This window comes from Mus caroli, chromosome 3 (assembly GCF_900094665.2).
Source record: "Mus caroli chromosome 3, CAROLI_EIJ_v1.1, whole genome shotgun sequence".
In the NCBI taxonomy this organism is placed as follows: domain Eukaryota; kingdom Metazoa; phylum Chordata; class Mammalia; order Rodentia; family Muridae; genus Mus; species Mus caroli.
The window spans coordinates 128,646,430-128,669,853 of record NC_034572.1 but is presented as its reverse complement, the minus strand read 5'-3'; the positions used below and the strand labels follow the sequence as shown (position 1 = coordinate 128,669,853).

The 23,424-nt window shown below is 42.2% G+C and overlaps 1 protein-coding gene across 4 annotated transcripts in view; it reads right to left on the bottom strand.

The window, feature by feature from the left end:
• Window positions 1–8,963: 8,963 nt before the first annotated feature.
• Window positions 8,964–23,424, bottom strand: part of LOC110291092 (sodium/hydrogen exchanger 9B1) — a 49,745-nt gene continuing 35,284 nt past the window's right edge. For 3 of the 4 annotated variants that reach the window (XM_021158039.2, XM_021158041.1, XM_021158040.1), the window contains exons 8-13: window positions 22,161–22,336; window positions 16,408–16,514; window positions 14,550–14,699; window positions 12,741–12,849; window positions 11,829–11,965; window positions 8,964–9,265 (exon numbers count right to left, since the gene is read on the bottom strand). In XM_021158039.2, coding sequence (XP_021013698.1) covers window positions 9,053–9,265; window positions 11,829–11,965; window positions 12,741–12,849; window positions 14,550–14,699; window positions 16,408–16,514; window positions 22,161–22,336 — 892 coding nt within the window. In that variant the 3' untranslated portion in view covers window positions 8,964–9,052. Of the gene's footprint in view, window positions 9,266–11,828; window positions 11,966–12,740; window positions 12,850–14,549; window positions 14,700–16,407; window positions 16,515–22,160; window positions 22,337–23,424 lie in introns of those variants that run through there. The other variant, XM_029475316.1, reaches the window with a different exon arrangement.

Sequence of the window (23,424 nt, the reverse complement as noted above, 5' to 3'; positions counted from 1 at the left end):
TGCTGCCATACTTTTGGGGCTTCACAGAAGGCACATTTATTGGAGATTGGTGGTCTAGAATGAGATGGTCAACCTTGAATTTTGTCAAATAAGAACAGTGAGAAAAGTGAAAACTGTCTCAGACTGTAATCCTAAGTGCCTTGAGAAGAAAATAGTTCCCTCCCCTCCACATTTTCCACTTTCAAACATACTGTTACTCTACCCAGAAGTCCACGTCTGGGCACAGGCTGGGGTTTTAATAAGCTTTCACATGAGCACAAGAATTGCCATCCTCTGTAAATTCCCAGAGTTCTATCATGTGTACTGTACACAGGCACTGAACAACCACACACACGTGAATTGATAAACCACTTGAGTGTTGTAGAACCTTAGAGAAACAGCTTTCTTAGATTCCTCACGGTTGTTACGGGGCCACCTAGCTGCTGAAGTAGATAGAGCACTACTCCTTCCTTACTCAGCAAACAGGCACCAGCTTACAAAATACCAGGTATCCTGGGAGCATTAGCAGGGTAATGGACTAATGACTCACTGGTGTGGATAATTAAGCAAGATGTGTTGTGGAAAGCACGTCACAACTCAGCTGCGAGTTTGCTGCCTCCTGGTGATTCACTCACTGAAATGCTTTTGTGTTTTGTAACCTAATTTGTTAATAAGTTTATAGGAAGCCAATTAAGCTAGCTGCTGATCTGTATAATTTTTGTTTCATAGTCTTTGACTAGAAATGGCAGACTGTATTCCTAAACTATTTTAAAGCTCCACTCCAAAACCAAACCAAACCAGGTGACTGTTGAACTTGATACCTGCCCAACAAGTTTAACTAATGGGGTTTCACTCATTCAGATTCATCAGGGCCAGCATCATCAATCTGAAAAGGCCTAAGGATGTGGAACTGCTCACACGGTCCAAAGCCAGTGCCTGAGCCCCTTCCATCTTCAGTCTACTTATTTTTCCTTCATAGCAAAATCCAATAAGTTGGTTATGTGTTTTCTATTCCTAAACATAACACTTGTATTAGGAACTTTCTACAGCAACCACATGGTGGCTCACAACCATCTGTAATGCTATCCAATGCCCTATTCTGGTGTGTCTACAGTGTACTCATATAAAAGTAAATAACTAAACCTTAAAAAAAAACATTACATTTAAAAAAGGGGTGGTGGTGGCTGGAGAGATGGCTCAGTGGTTAAGAGCACTGACTGCTCTTCCAAATGTCCTGAGTTTAAATCCCAGCAACCACATGGAGGCTCACGACCATCTGTAATGAGATCAGATGCCCTCTTCTAGTGTGTCTGAAGACAGCTACAGTNTACTTACATGTAATAAATAAATAAGTCTTAAAAAATTCTATCCAAAGGCAGGTGAACAATAAAATGTGACTGCTGACCAGAGAAATAACCGGAAAAAAAAAAGTGAGAATTGAAAATGAAAGGCGAGCAGCTTGAGAAGATGTAAGAGAGGGAGGACCCTGCACCTCAGCTCCTGAGGACATCTCTGCGGTCAAATGATGCAAGTCATGTTTCATGACAAATTTGCATCAGGTAGTGTGATAGTTGAGAAGGTAGGATGTTACATTCACTGATATGATACAGTACCCACTTTTGAAAGCTTAGTGCTAAACGTGGTATATCCGGGTGGGAAAGATACCCAGGATGGTTTTTGTTTTGTTTTGTTTTTGTTTTTTCGAGACAGGGTTTCTCTGTGTAGTCCTGGCTGTCCTAGAACTCACTCTGTAGACCAGGCTGGCCTCGAACTCAGAAATTTGTCTGCCTCTGCCTCCCAAGTGCTGGGATTAAAGGCGTGTGCCACCACGCTCGGCCCCAGGATGTTCTTGGTATGTGAGGGCTTCACTGCAAGAAGTTTCTCCATTGGGCTGGAACATTTCCAAACTTAATTGCTAATTTACTGCATAATTTTCTAAAATATGACAGGTGGTGTTTGAATCGCATAGATTGTGTTAGAGAATTTGCCCTCTACAGGGGCAATTGAAAGCCAAGTGTGCAGCTGTGCCGTGACTGCCTCCACGTCTCAGGTGCACACAGACTGGATGAAGGAGGACACCTGTAGCTGCTTTCTGTGTTTAACTGCTGCATCTGGCCCCAGGCTTTTGTTCATAGTGGATTTTGACTGGAAGCCCTATTTTTCATTTTACTCAACAAGTCTATCTTTTGCAGAAGTCATGAACACAGTCAGGTACACACTGGTAAGGACATTGCTCAAAGAGGCAGTAATAGGGTTTTTCAGCTCTCCCTTGGCGGGGGGTTTAGAAACGATGCTTTAAACAGTCTGGGTGAAACAGCTGGCAGACCCTGCTGCTTCTCTCCTCCTTGAGGGTCCTGGGAACTGGACTCAGGGTCTCAGACTTGGCAGCAAGCACCTGCTGAGGTCTGCTCTTCTGATATGTTTTGTAATGATAAGTACCGGCCCCAAGGCCTGGCTGCTCCCTGGAAGGAGAGGATCTGCATGGACAATGTGACCTTGCTTCTTGATTTAAAGTATTGGTTAAATAAAGACGCCAACAGCCAATGGCTGGGCAGAAGAGACATGGGAGTGGTTTGGGGTTCCCAGGCTTGGAGTTGGAGGAGATCCTGAGGAGGGAGAAGAGGAGGAAGTGGAAAAAGCAGAGGACACCACGGGTAAGAATCCTAAAATAATGGCCACGTAGGCTGGCTGATTGGAGTTAAGAGCAGTCCAGACAAAACATGGCAAATTATATAATGGGATTATTGGCTGGGAAATAGACATAAACTGCATAGAGGATAGATATTCTGCCCAGCACAAGATATCTTGTGCTGACTGAAGTTTATCAATATAAAGGTTGTGTGTGTCTTTGATCTGGAAACTACCCTGCCTAGTCTAGGGCAGGGTAGAAACCCCAGTTTGAGATGAAAAATATTCAACAACAAGTACCTCTACACACTAAGCCATTTACTAGTCCTAAAATTATTTTTTAATGATGTAATATATTGGAATGAGTAAGGGAGAGGGAAAACGAGATTGGAAGTGGAAAATCTTTTAGCAAATGATAACATAATAAATAAAATAAAGCCAGTAATTCATAATAATATGGGAGAAATTGCAATATGGAAGAACAGTAAGCGAACATAAATTTTTTAAGGTTTATTTTTATTTTATATGTTAGGGTATTTGCCTCCATGTATGTCTGTTTACCATGTAAATGCTTGGTACGGAAGCAGGCGTTGCATATCCTGGAACTAGAGTTACTGAAAAGAAAATAAATTCTGCTATAAAATCCCATTGTGAAAATTTACAAATATGTGCATACAATGAATTTAAAACATGAAATAACTCAATAGCTTCAAATTATTGAGTCTGCTTTATGTATGGGTATTTCTTTAATGTGCTAATTTCATTTCTTTTGAATTCATATTCATAAGTATATGGGCATAAGAATAGCTGGGTATACAGTAAAATTAGTTTTTTAAAAAGAACCTTGATATTATTCATCATAGTGGCTATCAAGTAACTTCCCATCAAACGTGCACAGGAGTGCCCCTTTTTCTGTTTTGACTTTTTTTTTTTTAAATAATAGCCATTCAGACTGGAGAGAGATAATAGAGATCATTGTGGTTTTGATTAGATAGAGGAGGCTGTGAAGTGGGAGAAAGGGAGATAGAGGGAGTTTAGATAATAGGTATCAAACCAGTATTAGAAGGAGTAAGTTCTGGCGTTCTGTAGCCCAGTTGGGCAGCTACAGTTCACAGTAACCTATTCCCTACTTTATGAATAGCTAGGGGACAAAAGACGTCAGAGGCTGCACACAAAGTGATGACAAGAAGTTAGAACTGTTTATGAACTTGACATTGTGTAAGCCCTAGGCTAAAAAGGCCCGAAGCCTTTGCTGCTATCTGGTGTTCTCTGACCCAAAGATGTCAGGATGCTGGGTGACATCACTAAGCCAGATGTGCCCTTTCTGTGGTCTTCCCCCACCCCAACCTTGAGGATTTACCTTCCCTACTTCAGCTGGTGGTGGGGCCTGTGGTTGGCCACTTCCTTTCACCAGATGAGACCTATCTATCAGGGCTCGCCCATAGAAATGGTGTGTACACTACTGCCTCCTTGTGGCCATATGTTCTTCACTCTCGTAGCACCATAAAAATTCAGTGCCAGAAACTTGAGCAGTGTGCATTTTTCCTGACCACATCTTATCAAGCCACTGCTAATGCTGGACGTTGAAACTACCAGCGATAATGCAGATCATAGGTTTCAATGTGGCAAGTCCCGTAAGGACAGTGACTGGCCACATTAAAATGGTTAAGCGCCTAGCTCTCTGTGCAGTGATGACAGATGTGTCTACTCATTAAGCAGAAACTTTGCCTTGGTGAAGCATTTTTGTCGTGGAAAGAGACCATGACAGATAAAAATGTCTTCTAAAGGAATCTACAGCAGTGGAAATGTGGACACCGGGTACAGTAGAATTTCTAAAGTACTGTCCCCCGGAGATTTCCTCACCCCAGTTCCTAGAACCTGTGAATCTATCCCACCTGTGAATATACCACGTGATTTGATGGGCCATACTCCAGAAAATTATCTATGCAGGCCCAATCTAATCATGTAAGTCGTCGTCTTCTTCTTCTTCTTCTTCTTCTTCTTCTTCTCCTTCTCCTTCTCCTTCTCCTTCTCCTTCTCTTCTTCTTCTTCTCCTTCTCCTTCTCCTTCTCCTTCTCCTTCTCCTTCTCCTTCTCCTTCTCCTTCTCCTTCTCCTTCTCCTTCTCCTTCTCCTTCTCCTTCTCCTTNTCCTTCTCCTTCTCCTTCTCCTTCTCCTTCTCCTTCTCCTTCTCCTCCTTCTCCTTCTCCTTCTCCTTCTCCTTCTCCTTCTCTTCTTCTTCTTCTTCTTCTTCTTCTTCTTCTTCTTCTTCTTCTTCTTCTTCTTCTTCTTCTTTTAACATTTATTTATTTGGTGAGCATGTGTGCACACACTCACTCATGCACACAAGAGCAAGCGCGCAAACACATATGTAGATGTCCCCTTCGGGGCATGTGCTCACCCCGTGGTACTCATGCCAAGAGCTGGTTTTCTCTTTCTATCAAGGGTTCCAGGGATCAAGCTCAGGTTGCCAGTCGTGACTGCAGCCCCCTTCACCACCTGGGCTCCTCTTGCAGACCCCACAGAAGCTTTCTGAAAACATTATTATTTGTACCGGGTGTGGTGGCTCACACCTTTCATCTCAGTACTTCGGGAAGCAGGGGCAGGTAGATCTCTGTGAGTTTGCAGCCACCCTGGTGGCTTCCAATAAGATACTAGGCCAGACAGACGTACATAGTGAGTCCGTGTCTTAACAAAGTTGTTTGGTTTTTAAATCATGGCAAACTACATACACAATTCATCATCGTTCCCCATCGTAAGTGCGCACTATAGCAGTTTAACTGTGCTTGCATTAGGTGGCCAGCTGCCAGTACACTCCTAGTTCAGTTGAAGTTGAGGACCACTGAACAACAGTCTCCACTCCCCCAAACGCTTCTTACTTGCTGACTGTCCTGCTGTATTGTTATTGTTGCTCAAACTGTACACGGAACTCCTATTAACAATAAAGGGAGTGACACAAAATTGTCTCTTGCGTACATAAAGGGGTTTTCTTTGTGACTGTATTTTTCAGTTCTCTCCGTTAGAAATCTATTGATATTAAGGAAAGTGGCAGACTGCAGCATCAGTTTGACCAATTGGATGTATGCTTTCATTTCTTCCATTTTCAGTGGGAGGTGGTGCCCCGGTGCACGTGTGGAGTCAGAGAGCAATTGTGGGAGTCAGTTCCCACCTTCCACATGGACTCGTGAAGTCAGATTCGGTCGTAGGGCTCGGACACGAGAATCTTCACCCTTCCGGAAAGCCTAGTATGTCTTCATTCTTAAGAAAACAGGTATGGTGCCAGGCATGGTGGTGACACCTTTAATGCCAGCTCTAGGGAGGCAGAGGCAGGTAGATCTCTGAGTTCAAGGATAGCCTGGTCTACAGAGTGAGTTCCAGGACAGCCTGAGCTATACATGACAAGGATGTTGTAACTGAAATCCCGCATTGTGCCGAGGAACCGGTTGGTAAAAGCATTCAGTAAGAAGACAGAAGTAAGCCCTTAAGTAACGTTAAGGCTAGTGTTATTGTTATAAACAGTCTTTTAAACGTTTATTTTATGTGTGTGTATCTGGGGTATGGGAAGGCATGTGTATCATAGAGCATCATGGGAGTTATGGAAAACCTTGCTGGAGTTAGCTTTCTCCAGCCACTGTGTGGAATCTAAAGATTGAACTTGCTATGCCTTAGTGGTAAGCTCCTTTAGCTTGTGGGAAATCTGGCCAGCCCTAGGCTATTTTAACATAGTTTAGATGTACTTGTGTTTTTTCTACATGTAGTCTGTGCACCATGTCCCTGCCTCGGGTCCACAGAAGCCCCTGGAATCCTGTTCTGATCCTCTTGAAGAGCAGCCAAGCCTCTTAGCCACTGAGCCCTCCACCAACCCCGCTCCACCTCTATGTTTCAGGAGACATTACTTATAGGCAGGAAGAGAGTTTGAAGCAGTTACCAGAAGCTCTCCCAGAAGCCCCCGCATCCTCTAAAGAGCAACGCCCACTCTTCCCCACCCCCAACCTGGCAAACATCATTCTGTTGTCTGAGCTCACAGAGCATAATGTCCTCAAGGGCCATGAACATCACAGCATGTGTCAACATGTCAAGCTTTATTAATTAATGGTAAGTGTTCCCAAGTCTCTACAGATCCCACTTTATTTACCGGTACGCCTGTTGGTTGGCACTGGCCTTTGTGCTATTGTGATAACACCATTATGAATGAGTTCACACAACTGTCTCAAGAACCTTATTTGCATTTGTTCTGGGTATAGACCCAGAAGTAGAAACGCTAGATCACATGCAAGTTTTGTTTGACGGTTAGAGTATATGAGAGAACACATTCATACGTGCACATGAGTGTGTGTGTGTGTGTGTAGAACAAGAAGCCAAAGGAACAGCTCATGATCGTACATGATTGAGAGAGAACGAGAGAACACATCTATACTTGTGTCTTTGTGCAGGCCAGAGTTGTCAACCTTGGTTTTGTTTTGTTTTGTTTTGTTTTTAAAAGTCTCTCTGACTAGCCTGTAGGTCATAAAATAAGCAAGCCTAGCTGGCCAGAGCCTCAGGGATCTGCCTGTGCCTCTTCAGCACTGGGTTTACAGAGAGCCCATCATCTGGCTTTTTAACTGAGGTCTTCACACTTGCACTGCGAGTTCCCCCTACTGTTTTTTGGAAACAGAGTCTCATCTAGCCTGGGACTGCCTCACACTCATTATGCATCCAAGAGAGACCTAGAACTTTAGACCCTTCTGGATCTATTTCCTAAGTGTTGGGAGTTATAGGCATGGGCCACCGTGACAGGCTTTATAAAGTGCCAGGAATCAAATTTATGTATTCATGCATGCTAGAGGAGCGCTCTACCACCAGTCATAACCCTAGTGCTCATAAAATCTCTTTTAAAATGTATAGGTGTGTGTATGCCTGCATGTGTATGTGCCTGTATGTGTATCATAGGTATTCAGTATGTATGGCCAGAGGGGACTGGACCCACTGGAACTGGAATTACATATAGGTGTGGACCACGGTATGGATGGTGGAAACTGGACCTGGTGGGTCATCTGCAGGAGCAACAAGTGCGCTTAATTGCTGAGACATCTCTCTAGCCCCAACAGAAGCACTTTTAAAAGTAAATTCTATTTTGTGATAGAATCTTAGCTCTGGCTGGTCTTGAATTCCTGACGTAGCAGAGCCTGAACTGTGAACCCTCCTGCCTCTACTTCCTGAGTGTTGGGGTTAGAAGCATGTTTGACGATTTCCCACTGGGGTTGAACACTGGACTCCACTAGACAAGCATCTTACCAACTGTCCTTTGTCTCCCACCTCCCAAAAGCACTTCTAAAAGGCAAGCTTAAAGTCCTGGCTGCCGACATTTAAAAAAGGGATCTCCTATTGTTGATGTTATTTTAAGGCAGAGATGTATTATGTAGCCCAATCTGTCCTTGAACTGTGTAGCCCAGGCTGGCCCTTTCTTTATGTGTGATCCTGCCTTAGCCTCCTGACTGCTGGGATAGAAATCTATCATCATCCTGGCTTCACAAAATTTTTTGAACATTTTATTTATTTTTATGTGTATGATGTAGAGGGAGGTATTGATTCCCTAATTGGTTATTGATTGTGTCAATAAAGGAGGCAGAAGCAGATTGCTGGGCAAAAGGAAAAAGATGGGATTTCCAAGTCCCTAAAGGAGGAGAAGGGATGCAGGAAAGGAGGGGCTTTGGACCAGGTTTTGGAGAGAGGACACAACAACCACGTAAGGCCTTAGGGCAACCAGAGCAGGTGGTGGCCTCCGCCACTGGCAGATTGCTGATATAGGATAGCAGATAAGTTGAGGGCAATAGGTTCTACACCCAGCAATTGTGTTATCTGGCAAGTTTTAAAATATAAAACTGTCTAGTGTTTTTCATCCATGGAGCTAAGGTGGACAAGAGAAGAAAGTGAGCAAGTTTTCTTTTTTTTCCCCTAATTTATTTGTTTGTATCTTTCTATGCAGCCCTGACTGGCTTGTGTAGACCAAGTTGGTCTTGAACTCGACAAACAGAGCTTGCCTCTGTCTCTATAGTGCTGGGAATAAAGGCATGTGCCAACATGCCCAGCCTCTGACTAATTCTTTAACTAAAGTGATGGGAATTCAAGGGAATTTTTTCTTTCTCTTTAGGTTCATTTAGTTTTATTATGCTTACTTTGTATTACAATATAGAATTCACAAAGACCACCTTGCATTTTTCTAGGGTATTTGCTGACTGACTTGATTCTTGAACTATGCAGATATTAAACTGAAGGAGCACTGCAGTTGATTGTTTTTATTAAAATTTACTTTGAACCAAAAACTAGAGGAAAGCCCAGTAGAGAAATTGGGTTTAGTGAATCCTGGTTTTTACAAACAATCTTTAAACTTCTGTATTGTAACTTTTTTTTTTTTTTTGGTCAGGTGAGATAAATCATGAGACATTGCAGGTGATGACAGCAAGCTTTTTAATGATGGAAGTTCGAGAGCTCAACTTTTAAAGGGAATGTCACCTCACTCTGTTCAAGGATTTTGGGTCCCAGTATGCCGATGAGGAGGGCTCCATTTGGAGCTGTAATCAGGATGGCTAGGAAGGCCACTGTCATCACAGCCTTTGCGTATCCTTCCAAGTGGGGTGCCATGACCCTTGCTGTTTCTAGAGCCAGAGGTCCTAAGACAGCCTGCAGTTGGGGATGATACAGGGGGAAAATGTTGCTCAGAGTCAACACTTGATAAAAGTAAATGGCTGTTATAGATGCACACAATGAAACTGAGTGATAAAGTCCTGGAAAGAAAGAAACCAGGGTAATTTGTATCATCTAGTCACTAATTGTATATCCTTCCTAGCAAATCTATCTGGAAGAAAGCGACCTGAACAAATCAGAATGGGGGAGAAGCAGGCAGAAGTGTTAAATTGAAATCATTTGTTCTAACTCATATGTGGGACACATGCCTCTACTTGTGTAAAAATGTTGGTTGGTGGTATAGTTTAGTGATAGAGCACTTGCCAACCATGTGCAAGATCTTGAGTTTGAAAAAAAAAAATTGATACATTGGTTTCTCCAGTTCTTAAAATTTGCACAAAGTACAATGTAGGCCAGATGCCAGGAAGAGGGGACAAGGAGAAGGCAGAGTGAACAAGCTGCAAGCTGGGCGGGGGCGGGTGTGTGTGTGTGGGGGGAGAGGCTCTTCTGCACAACTGCTTGCTTCTCACTCTGCCTGCTTTAGGAAATGACGAATAATGTGCAAAACCACCATGTATCACTGAAAGTAGGTGTAACAGACAGACAGACAGGCATTCTTTTTATAGACCTATTGTTTCCTAGAATAAAACAGGTTATTACTGTGTATGACTTAAAGGTAAGATAAAGTAACTATAATATTGCTCGTGGATCAGCACTATATGCCAGAAATTATGCTGAGAGTTTTACAGGAATTCTTTCACCCACTCCCACCATACAACCTTTTAGTAAATATGGTCCTAGGCCCTTATATAAAATGAGCAAATCAATGAGCTGAGAGATAAGGGAGGGCTAATGACCAGCTAATGACCGAGCATGCAACAGAGCATTCAACACCAAGTCTGGCCTTAATGCCTTCAGTTCTATTCCTAATCATTTTGGGTTTCACAGAAATGTACAACCTTCTATTTTGTAACAGCAAAATGGAGGAGAAAAAAAAAAATCCCAGGAAAGCAAGGTCTTATGCTGCTGTGTTAACAGTTGAACAATAAGTAACAATACCGCTTAATATCAGGAAATCATTGCAGGATTGGATGACAAGACTACAGTCTTCATTAATTCAGCCATTTGTTTGTGTAGGCATGCAGGCCACAGTAACCTCTGTCCTGGCTAGGGGGTTTGTTTCTCAACTTGACACAAGTTAGAGGGTTTGGGAAGAAGAACCTCAATTGAGAAAAATGTCGCTAGCAGATCGCCTATGTCTGCACAGCATTTTCTTGATTAATGATTGATGTGGGAGGGCCCAGCCCACTGTGGGAGGTGCTACCCTTGGATCCATCCGTGGTCTTGAATGATTTATGGAAAGCAAGCCAGTAAGCAACACTGATTCTCCATGACCTTTGCTTTGGGCCCTGCCCCAACTTCCTGTGCTGACTTCCCATGATGAGGTCTGTGACATCGAAGTCTAAGATGAAATAACCCTTTCCTCCTCGAGCTGCTCTTGGTCATCAGCAGAAACCCTAACTAAGACAACTTTCTTTCTATCAGGTATGATGACAAGCAGTAGGGGAAATGACAAAGGAAACAAATAAAATGACCCCCCACAATACTCTCTGTCCTTCCTGTGCAGTGACAGTTATGTAACATAAAAACAAATATCTGTATGTGCTTGTGTGCTGGAGGGAGTGTCAGGATGTGCAAAGATGTACTTACAAAAATCAATGTGTCTCCAGTCATAACACTTATCTCTGTAGCAGCCAGTAAAATAAAAAGTCATATATTGTGATATATACTTATTTTAAACTTTTTGTTTGTTTTAAGATAGGGTCTATATATGCAGCAGCCCTGGCAGTCCTAGAACTCGCCACATAGACCAGGCTGTCCTGGAGCTTACAGTGATCTGCCTGCCTCTGCCTTCCAGGGGAGGAATAAAAGTATATGCCCCAACACCCTTGATTTATTTTATACTTTAGGGAAATAGAAAAAGAAAGCATTTTCATAAAATTTAGAGATTGTTATTTTCTTCTCAATTTCAGAGTAATTGCTTTAAAAATAAACCTTTTAAAATTTTGTATTAAGTGTGCATGTGTGTACATGTGTGCATGTGTATACATGTATGTGTGGTACATGAGCGTGTGTGTACATATGTATAAATGTTTGCGCACATGGGGAGGCCAGATGACATCAGCCATTCTCCTCTGTCACTCTCTGCCTTATTCCTGGGAAACAAGTTTTACCGATGTGCTGGAGGCTGCCAAGCCACATTAATCCTCGTATCACCTCTGCCCCTGCCCTTCCTTCTCCACACCCAGTGCTGAGATCACAGGCTCTGAAGCCAAGCCTTTTTCATGCTGGGGACCCACATTCAGCTTCTAGACTTGCGTAATAACACTCTTTCCCCTTGAGCATTCTCTCCAGCTCGGGGTTTGAAAATGTAAAGAACCAAACATGACAAAAGTTAGGTAAATTAGAGGATAATTTGTGATTCGAGAAATATTTTTCATTTAGAACTTTTAAAACTTGTCAAAACTAAAATTATTATAATAACTTAGTATGTTCCTACCTGGACTGTAGCTTTAGGGATCCATGATAAAGCAATAAATACTTTCTCCTTAAAACGGAAGTTAGCAAAAGACATCAGTACAAAAGTGGATAGAATTCGAACACATAGTGCCAAACCCAAGGTAGCAAGGCACATGCCTATAACACATATAAACAAATGTAAAAAACAAAGCTATTTTTGCAATGAGAGAGGAATTTCTCTGAATTCTAAAATTTCTGAAAATATTTTGAGGCTGTTGTTTCATTATATCTATTTTTAATTAAAAACAGTAATTATAACGAGTATAAAACAAAGATGAGGGGTATAGGGTGTGTGTGTAGAGGTGCAGGGGTGTGCTGGGGTGTGCGTGTGCACTTGCTCAGCCTGAGGTTTGTCCTGTCTCTCTCGATGGCTTCTCTGTGAGACTTACTACTTTCCTATACTGGGAAGCCTCAGGGATCCTGTCTCTCCTCCCAGGGTGGCTGAGACTGCTTCTGACGTGGGTGCTGGGGATGGATCAAGCAGAGTCATAAGGATGGCATGACTAGTAATTTACCGGCCATGCCATCTCCCTAGCCTCTGTGGAGGCTCTGTCTAAAGTCTTAGATGAGGTCGTGGTAGGGCAACCATGAGAAGAAGGACTGAGACATGCCATTCTGTTCACTCAATGGAATGCGTTTACAGAAATGCAATCAGAAGCACCTGACAGTGTCTGGTGTTTCCTGTAGACTCTTTCTAGGGATCATGTGGGAGACAGGGTTGCCTTTGACTGAAACAAAGAAATGTACAAGGTGGGGGAAAAGAAAGAGGAAATGTGCTCACTGTCATCTCTGAGGGTCTTTAAAGCTCCTCAAATACACGGTATAAACAAAAATAAAGCAGTCATCACTGTAAAAATCTTGTATTTTCAACCTCTGCTCTATGCAGTCTTACCGATGGTTTTTGACTCAAGAGATTCAACAGATACTTCTGTTCCAACTAAGCCAAAAAGAAGTGGCTGAAAAACATTCCATGTGTTTGCAACAATTTTTTGGATTCCAACCTAGGGGAAAGAGAAATGTGCTTTAGTTATTATAGCACGTAAAGATTACTGCACTTCAGAGTTTTTATGGTTTTATTATTATTGTAGGCATAAACTTAGCTGCATTTCAGAAACTTAAAGCCATTTTTAAAACTTAGTAAACTGGGTCAGGTGAGGTGGCGCCGTGGTTAAGGGCACTGACTGCTCCAGAGGTCTTGAATTTAATTCCCAGCAACCACATAGTGGCTCACAACCATCTGAAATGAGATCTAATGCCCTCTTCTGGTGTGTCTGAAAACAGTGACAGTGTACTACTCACATATATAAAATAAATAAATCTTTTTAAAAAATAATAAACTGATGATACTTCATTTTTTAGGAAAAGGTTAAAACTTAACTTTTGAAAATTGAATCATGTGTTTGGTTAAGGATGCGCACATAGCTATACAGTATGCAGTCTCATCTCATCATTGTGTTCCAGAAAAAGAAAGTCTTTGGAGACCTAGTAATACTCAAAGCGAGTCCTATGGGTGGAGACATGGCATGTAGGATGAGAACAGGCACAGCTCAGGCAACTGTCTGGGCTTTCAAGGGCAGGAAACCGTCCTAATGACAATTCTGGAGCCAGCCCATGACACTGAAGTTAGATAGGTCGTGAGCAGGCAGGAAGAAAATACTCTGACACTTTCATAGCCCTGCTTCCCAAGACCCATGTTGACCATTTCAAAGTTGATTTTAATAACTCTCCCATTCTGTTGACTGGAGTATAAATACTGAAAATCTTCCCAAGTGATAATTTGCAGTATCTATTTTTAACCCAGAAATTCCATTTCTAGGAGTCCATTCCTACACAATACTTGTATATATAAAAAAGATAGATGAAGAAATCTGTTCATGGCTGTAATATTTTTATTTTAAAAATGAAATATATGTATATATGTGTGTATATACACACATAGTATTGCTTAAAATGATCTATTTATGGGAATAAGCTGAATATTTAGGGGGTAGGGACTTTTGCATTCATCTATGTTTTGATCTTTATACATATGTTCCCTCTTTTGTACCATGGTTTTTATGCCATCAGTTGGGTGGGTAAACTGTCTCAGTGGGTATAGCTCCTGCCACAAAGCTTGGCAACCTGGCTTTGAGTGCCAGGAAAGAAACAAGTGACTTCTGTAGGTTGTCCTCTGACTTCCATGCCCCTTCCCATAAATGAATGTGATGATGGTGGTGGAGGTCATACTAATGATGAAGCATAAATTAAACAAGTTCATCTAATGAAAGGGAAGGCAAACATAAATAGTGAGCTGAGTGAAGATCCCCGTTAGCCGACTTAACTCAAATACTAACTAATAGAATAGAATAAGAAAACAAAAACCAAACAAACCAAGGTAGTCTGAGGTAGAGATATGGTAAAATTTAGAAACATGTTCTCATGGATGAATTGTAGAACTAAAAATTCAAAGACTAAGATAATTCATAAGAGCCACATGATCAAATCACAAAACACTTGGGGAAAACCTTGGCGTGGGAACACAACTTCTGACTGCATTTAACTGTAGTTCAGAGTGGCTGTCCGCAAACCTAACTCCTCCATCCCTGCTCCTTACTTCCTGGAGGAATCGGAACACCTTCCAACCAGATGGAGGTGACTTCCTGAATACCCATTATATATTTCAAATTTCAGCTATTTTGTCTTTAAAAAAAAAAACCCTCACCTTCTCTTCAGCCCATCTTTTTGCTGCCATGAACGACAATACTAGTGTGACCAGTCCTCCAGATCCATGTAAGCCAATGTGCTGGCAGCCTAAGACAGCAGAAATACACATACTCAGAACTAGGAAGGCTCGCCTCTGCGTAAGTCTCTCCTAGAAATACACATTTAGAAGTTGTTTTACATCAAACATATAAGATGTGGCATATCTTTTTTTTTTAACCCTTTGCTACAATATTTGTAAAGGTTATATCAAATGATCAAATTGTTGAATTGATTTTCCATCAAAACTTCGGGCAGACGCAGAACCACATAATAATTCATCATGTGTGAGCCTTTTACCCTTTACACAGCTCTGACACCAACAGCAAAAGGCCTGCCAGACTCTACCTGCAAAGGGAGGAAACGAGTTCCTCCAAAAATGCCTTGTTAAAAATGAGTAGTACAAAAGATTGGGTAACTTTGATGCAAATTATCAAATTACAAGCTGAGGCAGGAAAATGACAACTGTTGAGTTCAAAACCAGCCTCAGCTGTACAGTGGCTCTGTCTCAAAATTACTGGCCTAAAACCCCTGTCAAAGGGAATGGAGGCAAATTTAAATCAGAAAACATGGAAGGATAAATGGGAACTTATCTCTATTTCAAAGATGTTTGAGAAAAAAAATTGGGAAAAAAGACTCAGAAAATTGTCAAGCATCAATGGCTGTCTTAGTGGAAATGTGGATGGATGGAAGGGAAATGAGGGTCGGTGGAAGGGAAATGTGGATGGGTGGAAGGGAAATGTGGATGGGTAGAATGGAAATGTGGATGGGTGGAAGGGAAGTGTGGATGGGTGGAAGGGAAATGAGGATGGGTGGAAGGGAAATGTGGATGGGTGGAAGGGAAATGTGGATGGGTAGAATGGAAATGTGGATGGGTGGAAGGGAAATGTGGATGGGTGGAAGGGAAATGAGGATGGGTGGAAGGGAAATGTGAACGGGTGGAAGGGAAATGTGGATGGGTGGAAGGGAAATGTGGATGGGTGGAAGGGAAATGTGGATGGGTGGAAGGGAAATGAGGATGGGTGGAAGGGAAATGAGGATGGGTGGAAGGGAAATGTGGATGGGTGGAAGGGAAATGAGGGTCGGTGGAAGGTAAATTAGGATGGGTGGAAGGGAAATGTGGATGGGTGGAAGGGAAATGTGGACGGGTGGAAGGGAAATGAGGATGGGTGGAAGGGAAATGAGGATGGGTGGAAGGGAAATGTGGACAGGTGGAAGGGAAATGAGGATGGGTGGAAGGGAAATGAGGGTTGGTGGAAGGGAAATGAGGGTCGGAAGGAAAACGGCAATCATTTTTCACTGTTCTCAGTAGTTTAATTTGCCAGATGAGGACACAGTGACATTAACTGAGAATGCTTGGAATCAACCACTTTTAGGCTCTGTTTTAGGCAGACAGTAGGCACCAGGGCAGCTCTGGAGGAGACTGAAGTATGGAATCTCACATTTCACGGGCCTTTCTAAAGTCATCTCAGGAAGCTCTGTACTACACCCATGCTGTAGCTCGGATGTGGTCTGTGCCCCCCAAAGCCCTCATGTTACACGTTTGATTGGGGTGGTGGCACAGGGCATGGTGGGAGTTCTGGAAGCCAGGGAAGCATACGCCTAAAGCAAGTTGTTGGGTTCTAGTCCCTCCCTTCTTTGGTTGTGCTCCAGTGTGTTGCAAAGGTACACTTGCCAGGGTGATGGGGCAGGTTCATAGCAGACTACAACTGCCAGAACCTTGCGTGTTACAGATTAAGCACCCCGGGAGTTCATTATAGTAATGGGAGGCTGACTAATGCACTAATGTTCTACAAACCATATAAGTTATTATTATTTACCTGATCTCCACTTGGAAAATACTGAACAAAAACTCCCATAACAATTCCTACCAGCACACCAATAAGAACGTCCCGCAAGGACGATAGGATATTGCTAATCACACTACCTGTAAAGGCACAAAACAAGAGAAACTTTTTACTAAGAAATATTTTCATGTACACTATACATTACAGAATACGACCTATGTGGTTCATGAGGAAGAATAACATTTCATAGAACAAAGTACAAAACTGGTTGTGGCATGTGTGAAAATATATTCAGATCTATCTGAAGTTAAATGTGTACTCTTAATAGTTTAATATAAACACACACCTAGAAATGTCCATTGTATAAATGGGTCAGAAAACAAAGAAATCATGTGTTCCTTCTTGACCTATCATGGACCTATCAGGCCATATAAAGGAGACAAGTACGGAACCAGTGACAGGGACTCTGGTCCGGGGTTGGTCATGCTGACAGTTTTGATATGCTCTATGCAAAATAAACCAACCATGTACACGTAGATGGGACAACTTACCAGCAAAACCATAAAACAACTGTATCCCACGGTTAATCCTAGACATAGACAAGCCAATTAGGTTTTCAGTATGTTTTCATATGAATAAATAATGTATACCCAGAGTCCACCCACATCTGTGCGCACACTTGTACACAACGAGACACAAAGAGAGCTCTAACATTCATCCTCCCAACATTAACCTATCAGAACTAAGAAACGAAACCGGGAAAGTCGTGTGCTCCCAAGTCAACGGTGACATACCAGTTCCATATAGTGAAAAGAAAAGGAAGGAACTTCCTTTGAGTAATATAAAAAAGAATAAAGAATAAATGTAATTAAGGAGGTGAAAGGTTGTACTGGTATTTACAAACATGGCTGATGGAAGTTATGGATACACATAAGTGGAAAATACATTCTTGCATGATTAAAAGATTGAATATAGTTATGATAAGCCCATACTAGCTGAAGAAACCTCTTGGGGCTATGTGATCCCTATAAAAAAAATTCAAGGATACTTTATTAGAGATGGAAAAGAAAATCCTAAAATTTACACTGAATGTTGAAGAATGGAGAAGAACAACATTCTAGTGCTTTTAATGCATGCGCCGTCTGACACTTTGTTCTTTTTATGAAGCACAGCTGGAGTTTAAGAAAAGGTATTCTAATACAGACTTTTAAGCACAAGGGTTAAGGCAAAGAGGGGTAAGTGACACCCAAGAACTTGGGTGTAGACTTCTTGAAGAAGACTTGCAGAAAGTGAAACCCGAGTGCGGGTGGGTAGGGACTGCTCGGAGGAGAGCTGCCAGCCCTGCTCTTGATTTGTACTGCTCTCACTATTTCATATGCTGAACAGTTTTCAGATGCGTCTTAGTGATCTGTGTCTCTTCTTTCACGTCTAATTCCAGCCTTTAAGCAGTAGTCATCCGCAAACAATCTAGATTTACTTTTCTCAATTCTGGAGAGCAAGAAGGCAAACATCACCAGCTTTGGAATCTGGTCTAAGTCTTTTCCTCCCGGGTCCTCTTTTCTGCAGTCTCCTGTGGAGGAAGAGCTCCAGTGATGCCTTTGGAAAGCGCCATAACAGCATCCGTGAGGACTGCTCACTCTCATCATTCCCTATAGGCCAAAGCTCAGACGTCACACTGTGAATTCTGGAGACATGTAAACTTTCAGACGACAGCAAGGGCTTCCTCTTTCATTTTAGTCGGAGGCATTTTCTTGTTCTTGCATTAGTTTGTCCACATAATCTTCACACTATGAACCCCTCATGTGACGACATTCTCCAATTCCAAGGGCCATACTTGCACTCTGGTAGGTGTGGTGTGTGCGTTTTTAAGTTTAATATCCATATTATACCAATATTTGCTTTTGCAGCTGGTAATTGTTAGTGTTACATCCAAGAAACCATTGCCAAGTTCAATGTCATAAAGCCTCTCCTTCATTTTACTCTTTCGTGGAAGGACATGAAGTCTCCCAGCACAATGTGCAGAGGATACTTTCCTTTCTCCATTAAAACAACAGTGGTGGCTCACACTGTTAATCTAGTACTGGGGAGCCTGAGACAGGAGAATTGCAGCAAGTGGAAGGCTAACCTGGGCTACATAGTGAGTTCCAGGCCAGCCTGGGCTAGGGAGTGAGGCTGTCTCAAAACAAACAAAATTAAAGCAGAAAGGAAAGAAAACACTTAGTCCAGGTACAGCTACTTTTACATAAGATAGTCATCCTATTATTATTTTAATAGTAAATATTGTACTCAGTTACAATTTTGTACAGGTTAGTAATTCTGAAGCAGTCCACTAACACTATACAATCGTTCAAAATGACAAAAAATAGTCCCAGATTTTTATGTGTAACTAGTCCTGGTTGTTTGATAGCCTTGACAAGTAAGGCAGTACAGTCCCTGCCAGCCACTTTAACAACAGCTATCCTGTCTCAAGACAAACTATTTTTTATATGAAAAGTATGTTTGTGATAATAAAGTTAGCAGCAAAGTCATTTAGATTATGTGTAGCAATGAAAGGCAAAAACTGGAGCTGTTAACAGGGCTGGAAAGATGGCTCAGCAGTTAAGAGCACTGGCCTCTTGCAGAGGATCTGGATTCAGTTCAAGGCCCCCCATGGTGGCTAATAACCACCTGTAACTCCAGTTCAAATGACCTAACACCCTCTTCTGGCTTCTGTGGGCACTGAACACATCGGGTGCACAAACACACATTTAGGCAAAACACACATAAACATAAAAATAAAATAAATCAATAAAAATAAACTTTAAAAAATTAGGACTGATGGGCTGGCTCAGCAGGTATAGAAGCCCTTGCCACGCAAGCCTGGCATCTGATCCAATGCCCAGGACCCAGGGGTGAAAGGAGAGGGCAGGGGATGGAGGGATGACTCCAGAGCTAGGACGGAGGCTGAAAGTTGTTCTTAGCATTCACAGTGGGTAGCACACATCTGCCTGTGACTGCAGTGCCACACCTAAGAGTTGTCTTTGAGCTCTGTGGGTATCCACATACGGGCAGCAAACATACACATAAAAAAAACCAACAAAACCTAAAATAAAAAAGGAGAAACCCAAGTCCTGAAAGTTGTCCTCTGACCTCTACACCTGGCCTGTGCATGCATCCCATATCCCCTACCCCTACCCCATCCACCACAGTAACAATAAAAGAAGTAATAAAGTAAAAAATAAAGGGGCCCAAAATAAAAAGCACAACTCCCCAATCCCTAATGGTGGGACTCTAACTGCTTAGATGCTGTCCCAGTGGATTGTAATACCATAAACAATTAGAGCCTGTTACTGGCCCCTCATTCCCAATGGTCAGTTTTAAGGACAAGTGGCCTTTTTCATTTATGACTTCAAGATAGTGAGTTGCCCTCCTGAACTCTATTAGAATACAATTGCACACATATGGCCCAGGAGGCAAGGCCAAAAAACTACTCTTAACTGTTACATAAAAGGACACACTCGCAAGAGCACAACTCTTTTTGAGAATTATCTTGCTGTGCTCGCTAGTAAATAATTTTATCTATATGCCTCAAGGCTTTTCTGCCAGTAGTATGGTCAATGTTCAGAGTTTTGTTTTTATAAGAACAATGGCAGAGGCCCTATTAGTAAAATACTAGATGGCAGGCCTGAGAAACGGATGTGGATCCTCTGCGTGTAAAAAGCTGGGCATCTCTAGTCCCAGGCCTGAGAAGGTGGACACAGGAGGATCTCTAGAACTCACTGGCCAGTCAGCCTAGCACAGGGAAGGATCCTGTCTCAACAAGTAAAATGGAGAATGACTGAAGAAAACACCTAATGCCAACCTCTGGCCTCCACAAGGCTACACATGCACATAAGTACACACTTAGACATGGAGACACACAGAAGAGTGGGAAACAGAGAGAAAGAGAAGAGAGGTGAGAGAGAGAAGGTTTATATAATAAGGCTGAGAAAGATATTCTTACCTTATGGGGATGGCAATTACAGATGTTATTCTTATCTTAATTTTCTGATTTAAAAAGAAGGAGACAGAGTCTAGCTGGCCTTGAACCCCTGGATCATGTGATCCCCTCCCCTTCTCCTAAAATGCTAAGGATGCAGGCATACTATCACATCCAGCTCTTTCCACACCACTTTTCAGACTAAAACCATCTTAATGCTTCTACCACACAGACAACTGAATTTTAAATACTGTAGATAATCTGCGCATTAATGCCTGTGGACACGTTCACCTTTGAAAATATTTTTAAACCTAAGAATTCCAAATAGCACTTTTGAGACCTGATTTTCTTGCTATGTGTTTTCCACCCAATTCCATGGTTGTCATCTCCGTCAACAGATTTTCAAAACTTCATAAATATGTCTTCAGGAGGGCAGCCTCTGTGCCTACCTATCTTCCTAATGAGCATGTCCTGTGTTAGAATGGCACCTTCTGGCATTCTCACCTTGGTCACTAGGGACTTTGTCAGCTTCTCACTGCCAGTCACCTCACAGACAGCACAGCAGCTATTTGGCTGGAGAGCCTGGTGCTTTCTGCACTTGATGCCACGAGTGTTGCCAGTTCCCCAAGCTCCAGGAGGGCCAAGGGGTCACTCCTCCTCCAGGTCTTGTCTAGAATTATCTTCCAACACCATGACTGCCAGAGGCACCATGGGCACAGTTACTGCCTTTTCAAGTCTTAGACCTGCTGGGAATGTCAGAAAGGAGCTTCCGAGATTCCCAAATGAGCAGCAGGCAGTGACCACAAGCAATGGTGCTGTTGGGAGTAGAGGCTGGGGCTGAGGGACTTCTGGCTATGACAGACTGACTTCATGATAAACTTCTTTCCAAAAAAGAAAATTGTGTCTGCCACTCCAACTCTGAAAAACAGAGCACTCAGTTTACACAAAAGGCATCTGCAATTTCATCCATGCAGAGTCCGAGGAGAAGATGCAACCTCCTTTGTATCTCACTTCAGCTCCCTGTACTAGACCAAGCTGAATTCTAGGTGCCAGTTGGGTTTCCATCTGTTTCCCCCTGAGAATGCTTCTAGCATATTGTCTTTCAGGGCCTCTGATCAACTGGAATTCCGGTGTACTCTCCTTGGCTGTGTGGACCTAACACTTATTGTGTCTAGGTCACCCCAGTGGGTTCTCAGCAGTGGTGAAGCCTGGGCACTACAGCACCCATGACAGTGTGGCCTCTAGTGATATGATGGTGGCTCTTAACACTTCACTGCAGTCTGGGCTCTCTGTGAGCCCAGTTTCTACTTTCACAGGATCTGCCCAGCTGGTCAAGACCGCACACTAGCTTGTGAATCTGAACTGGTGCATTAAGATTTTCGCCTTAACACTACCAAAAGGGCACACTGTTGGCCCAGCTTTGAAGGTCTGAATTGTCTTAACACCAAGGAGCATGTTATTAGGATGCTAAACAACAGACATCTGAAAAACACTTAGTCAATGTATTAGTAACACTATTACTACTGCTGCTTATAATTTAATAGTGAAAACTGACAAGATTCCAAAGCACCAAAACTAGATCAATGTCAAAGATGAAAATAAACTAGTTAGAAAAGTTCTGCACAAAAATGAAGTCATTTGGTTACATATTATTTTGGAGAATTTGTTGTATTTTTTAATTTTTAAAAGATCTACTGAAGCATCTTACCTGGTCAAGGTGAGTTTTCTATGAAGAATGAGGAGATATTAAAGTCTTGGTTAATAAACACAGAGGGAATGGCATAAACCCAGCATAAGGACTACAGAAAAAGGTAATTTTCTTATTTACCCGAGGAAAAGACTATGCTCAAGAATGTGTTGAATCCAGTGATGGCCACAATGTCGTCCATGCTGCTAGCTGCCACCAGCAAGGTCGGGATGCCTTTCTCAACACCATACCCATTCTCCTGCAACATTAGCATGTTGGGGACGACAACAGCAGGAGAGACAGCGCCTAGGACAAAACTGAAAGACAGACTTTGAGAACCCATCTGTCTGTCTAGGCAACTTTTGTTGTTCATTTCACAGGACATCATTATGCATTTGAGTGGAAGCCACTTCATGGTGATAGGGCACTGTGCATGTTATTTAGTGCTGGGTAAAACTTCACAAAGATGTGTCTTTTTTTTTAAGATTTATTTATTTATTTATTATATGTGTGTACACTGTAGCTGTCTTCAGATACTCCAGAAGAAGGCATCAGATTTTTGTTACGGATGGTTGTGAGCCACCATGTGGTTGCTGGGATTTGAACTCAGGACCTTTGGAAGAGCAATCGGTGCTCTTAACCACTGAGCCATCTCACCAGCCCCACAAAGACGTGTCTTAAGAAATTGGACTGAGCACAAATTGTAGGCCTCTCCTCTATCTAGCCTTACATCATTTAAAATGAAGATGTTACTACAATTAGAAAATTCATAACACAGCTAGTAGGCAACAGGACACTCCTCAAGGGATAAGAAACCAGTATTTCAAGTGTAATCGACACAGGAGGATTTCAGAAGGAAAACACAAGCCCAATGTGTCTAGCATTGCTGCAAAAGATACGTTACCCATATAAAGGCACTGTAACTGCACCACAGTGTATGCTCTAAAATACTTACATAGTGACTCTACCATTTCCTAATTTCACCAGCAAAACACATAGTTTCTCCACACCCTTGCCAATATTATACATACATGTAAGCCTAATGTATGCACAGAGATACATTTTTTAAATTTTGTTTTCTAATACTGAGAGATGACAAACATTTCAGATGTTTGTTGGCCATTTGTATATTTTTCTGTGGAGAAATGTCTTTGGCATACACACACACACACACACACACACACTTCTTTTAATGGAAACTTTTCATTTCTCTTTCAATTTTCTTTTTTTTTAAATTTTTAATATTTTTTATTACATATTTTCCTCAACTACATTTCCAATGCTATCCCAAAAGTCCCCCATAGCGCCCCCCCACTTCCCTACCCACCCATTCCCATTCTTTTGGCCCTGGCATTCCCCTATATTGGGGCATATAAAGTTTGCAAGTCCAATGGGCCTCTCTTTC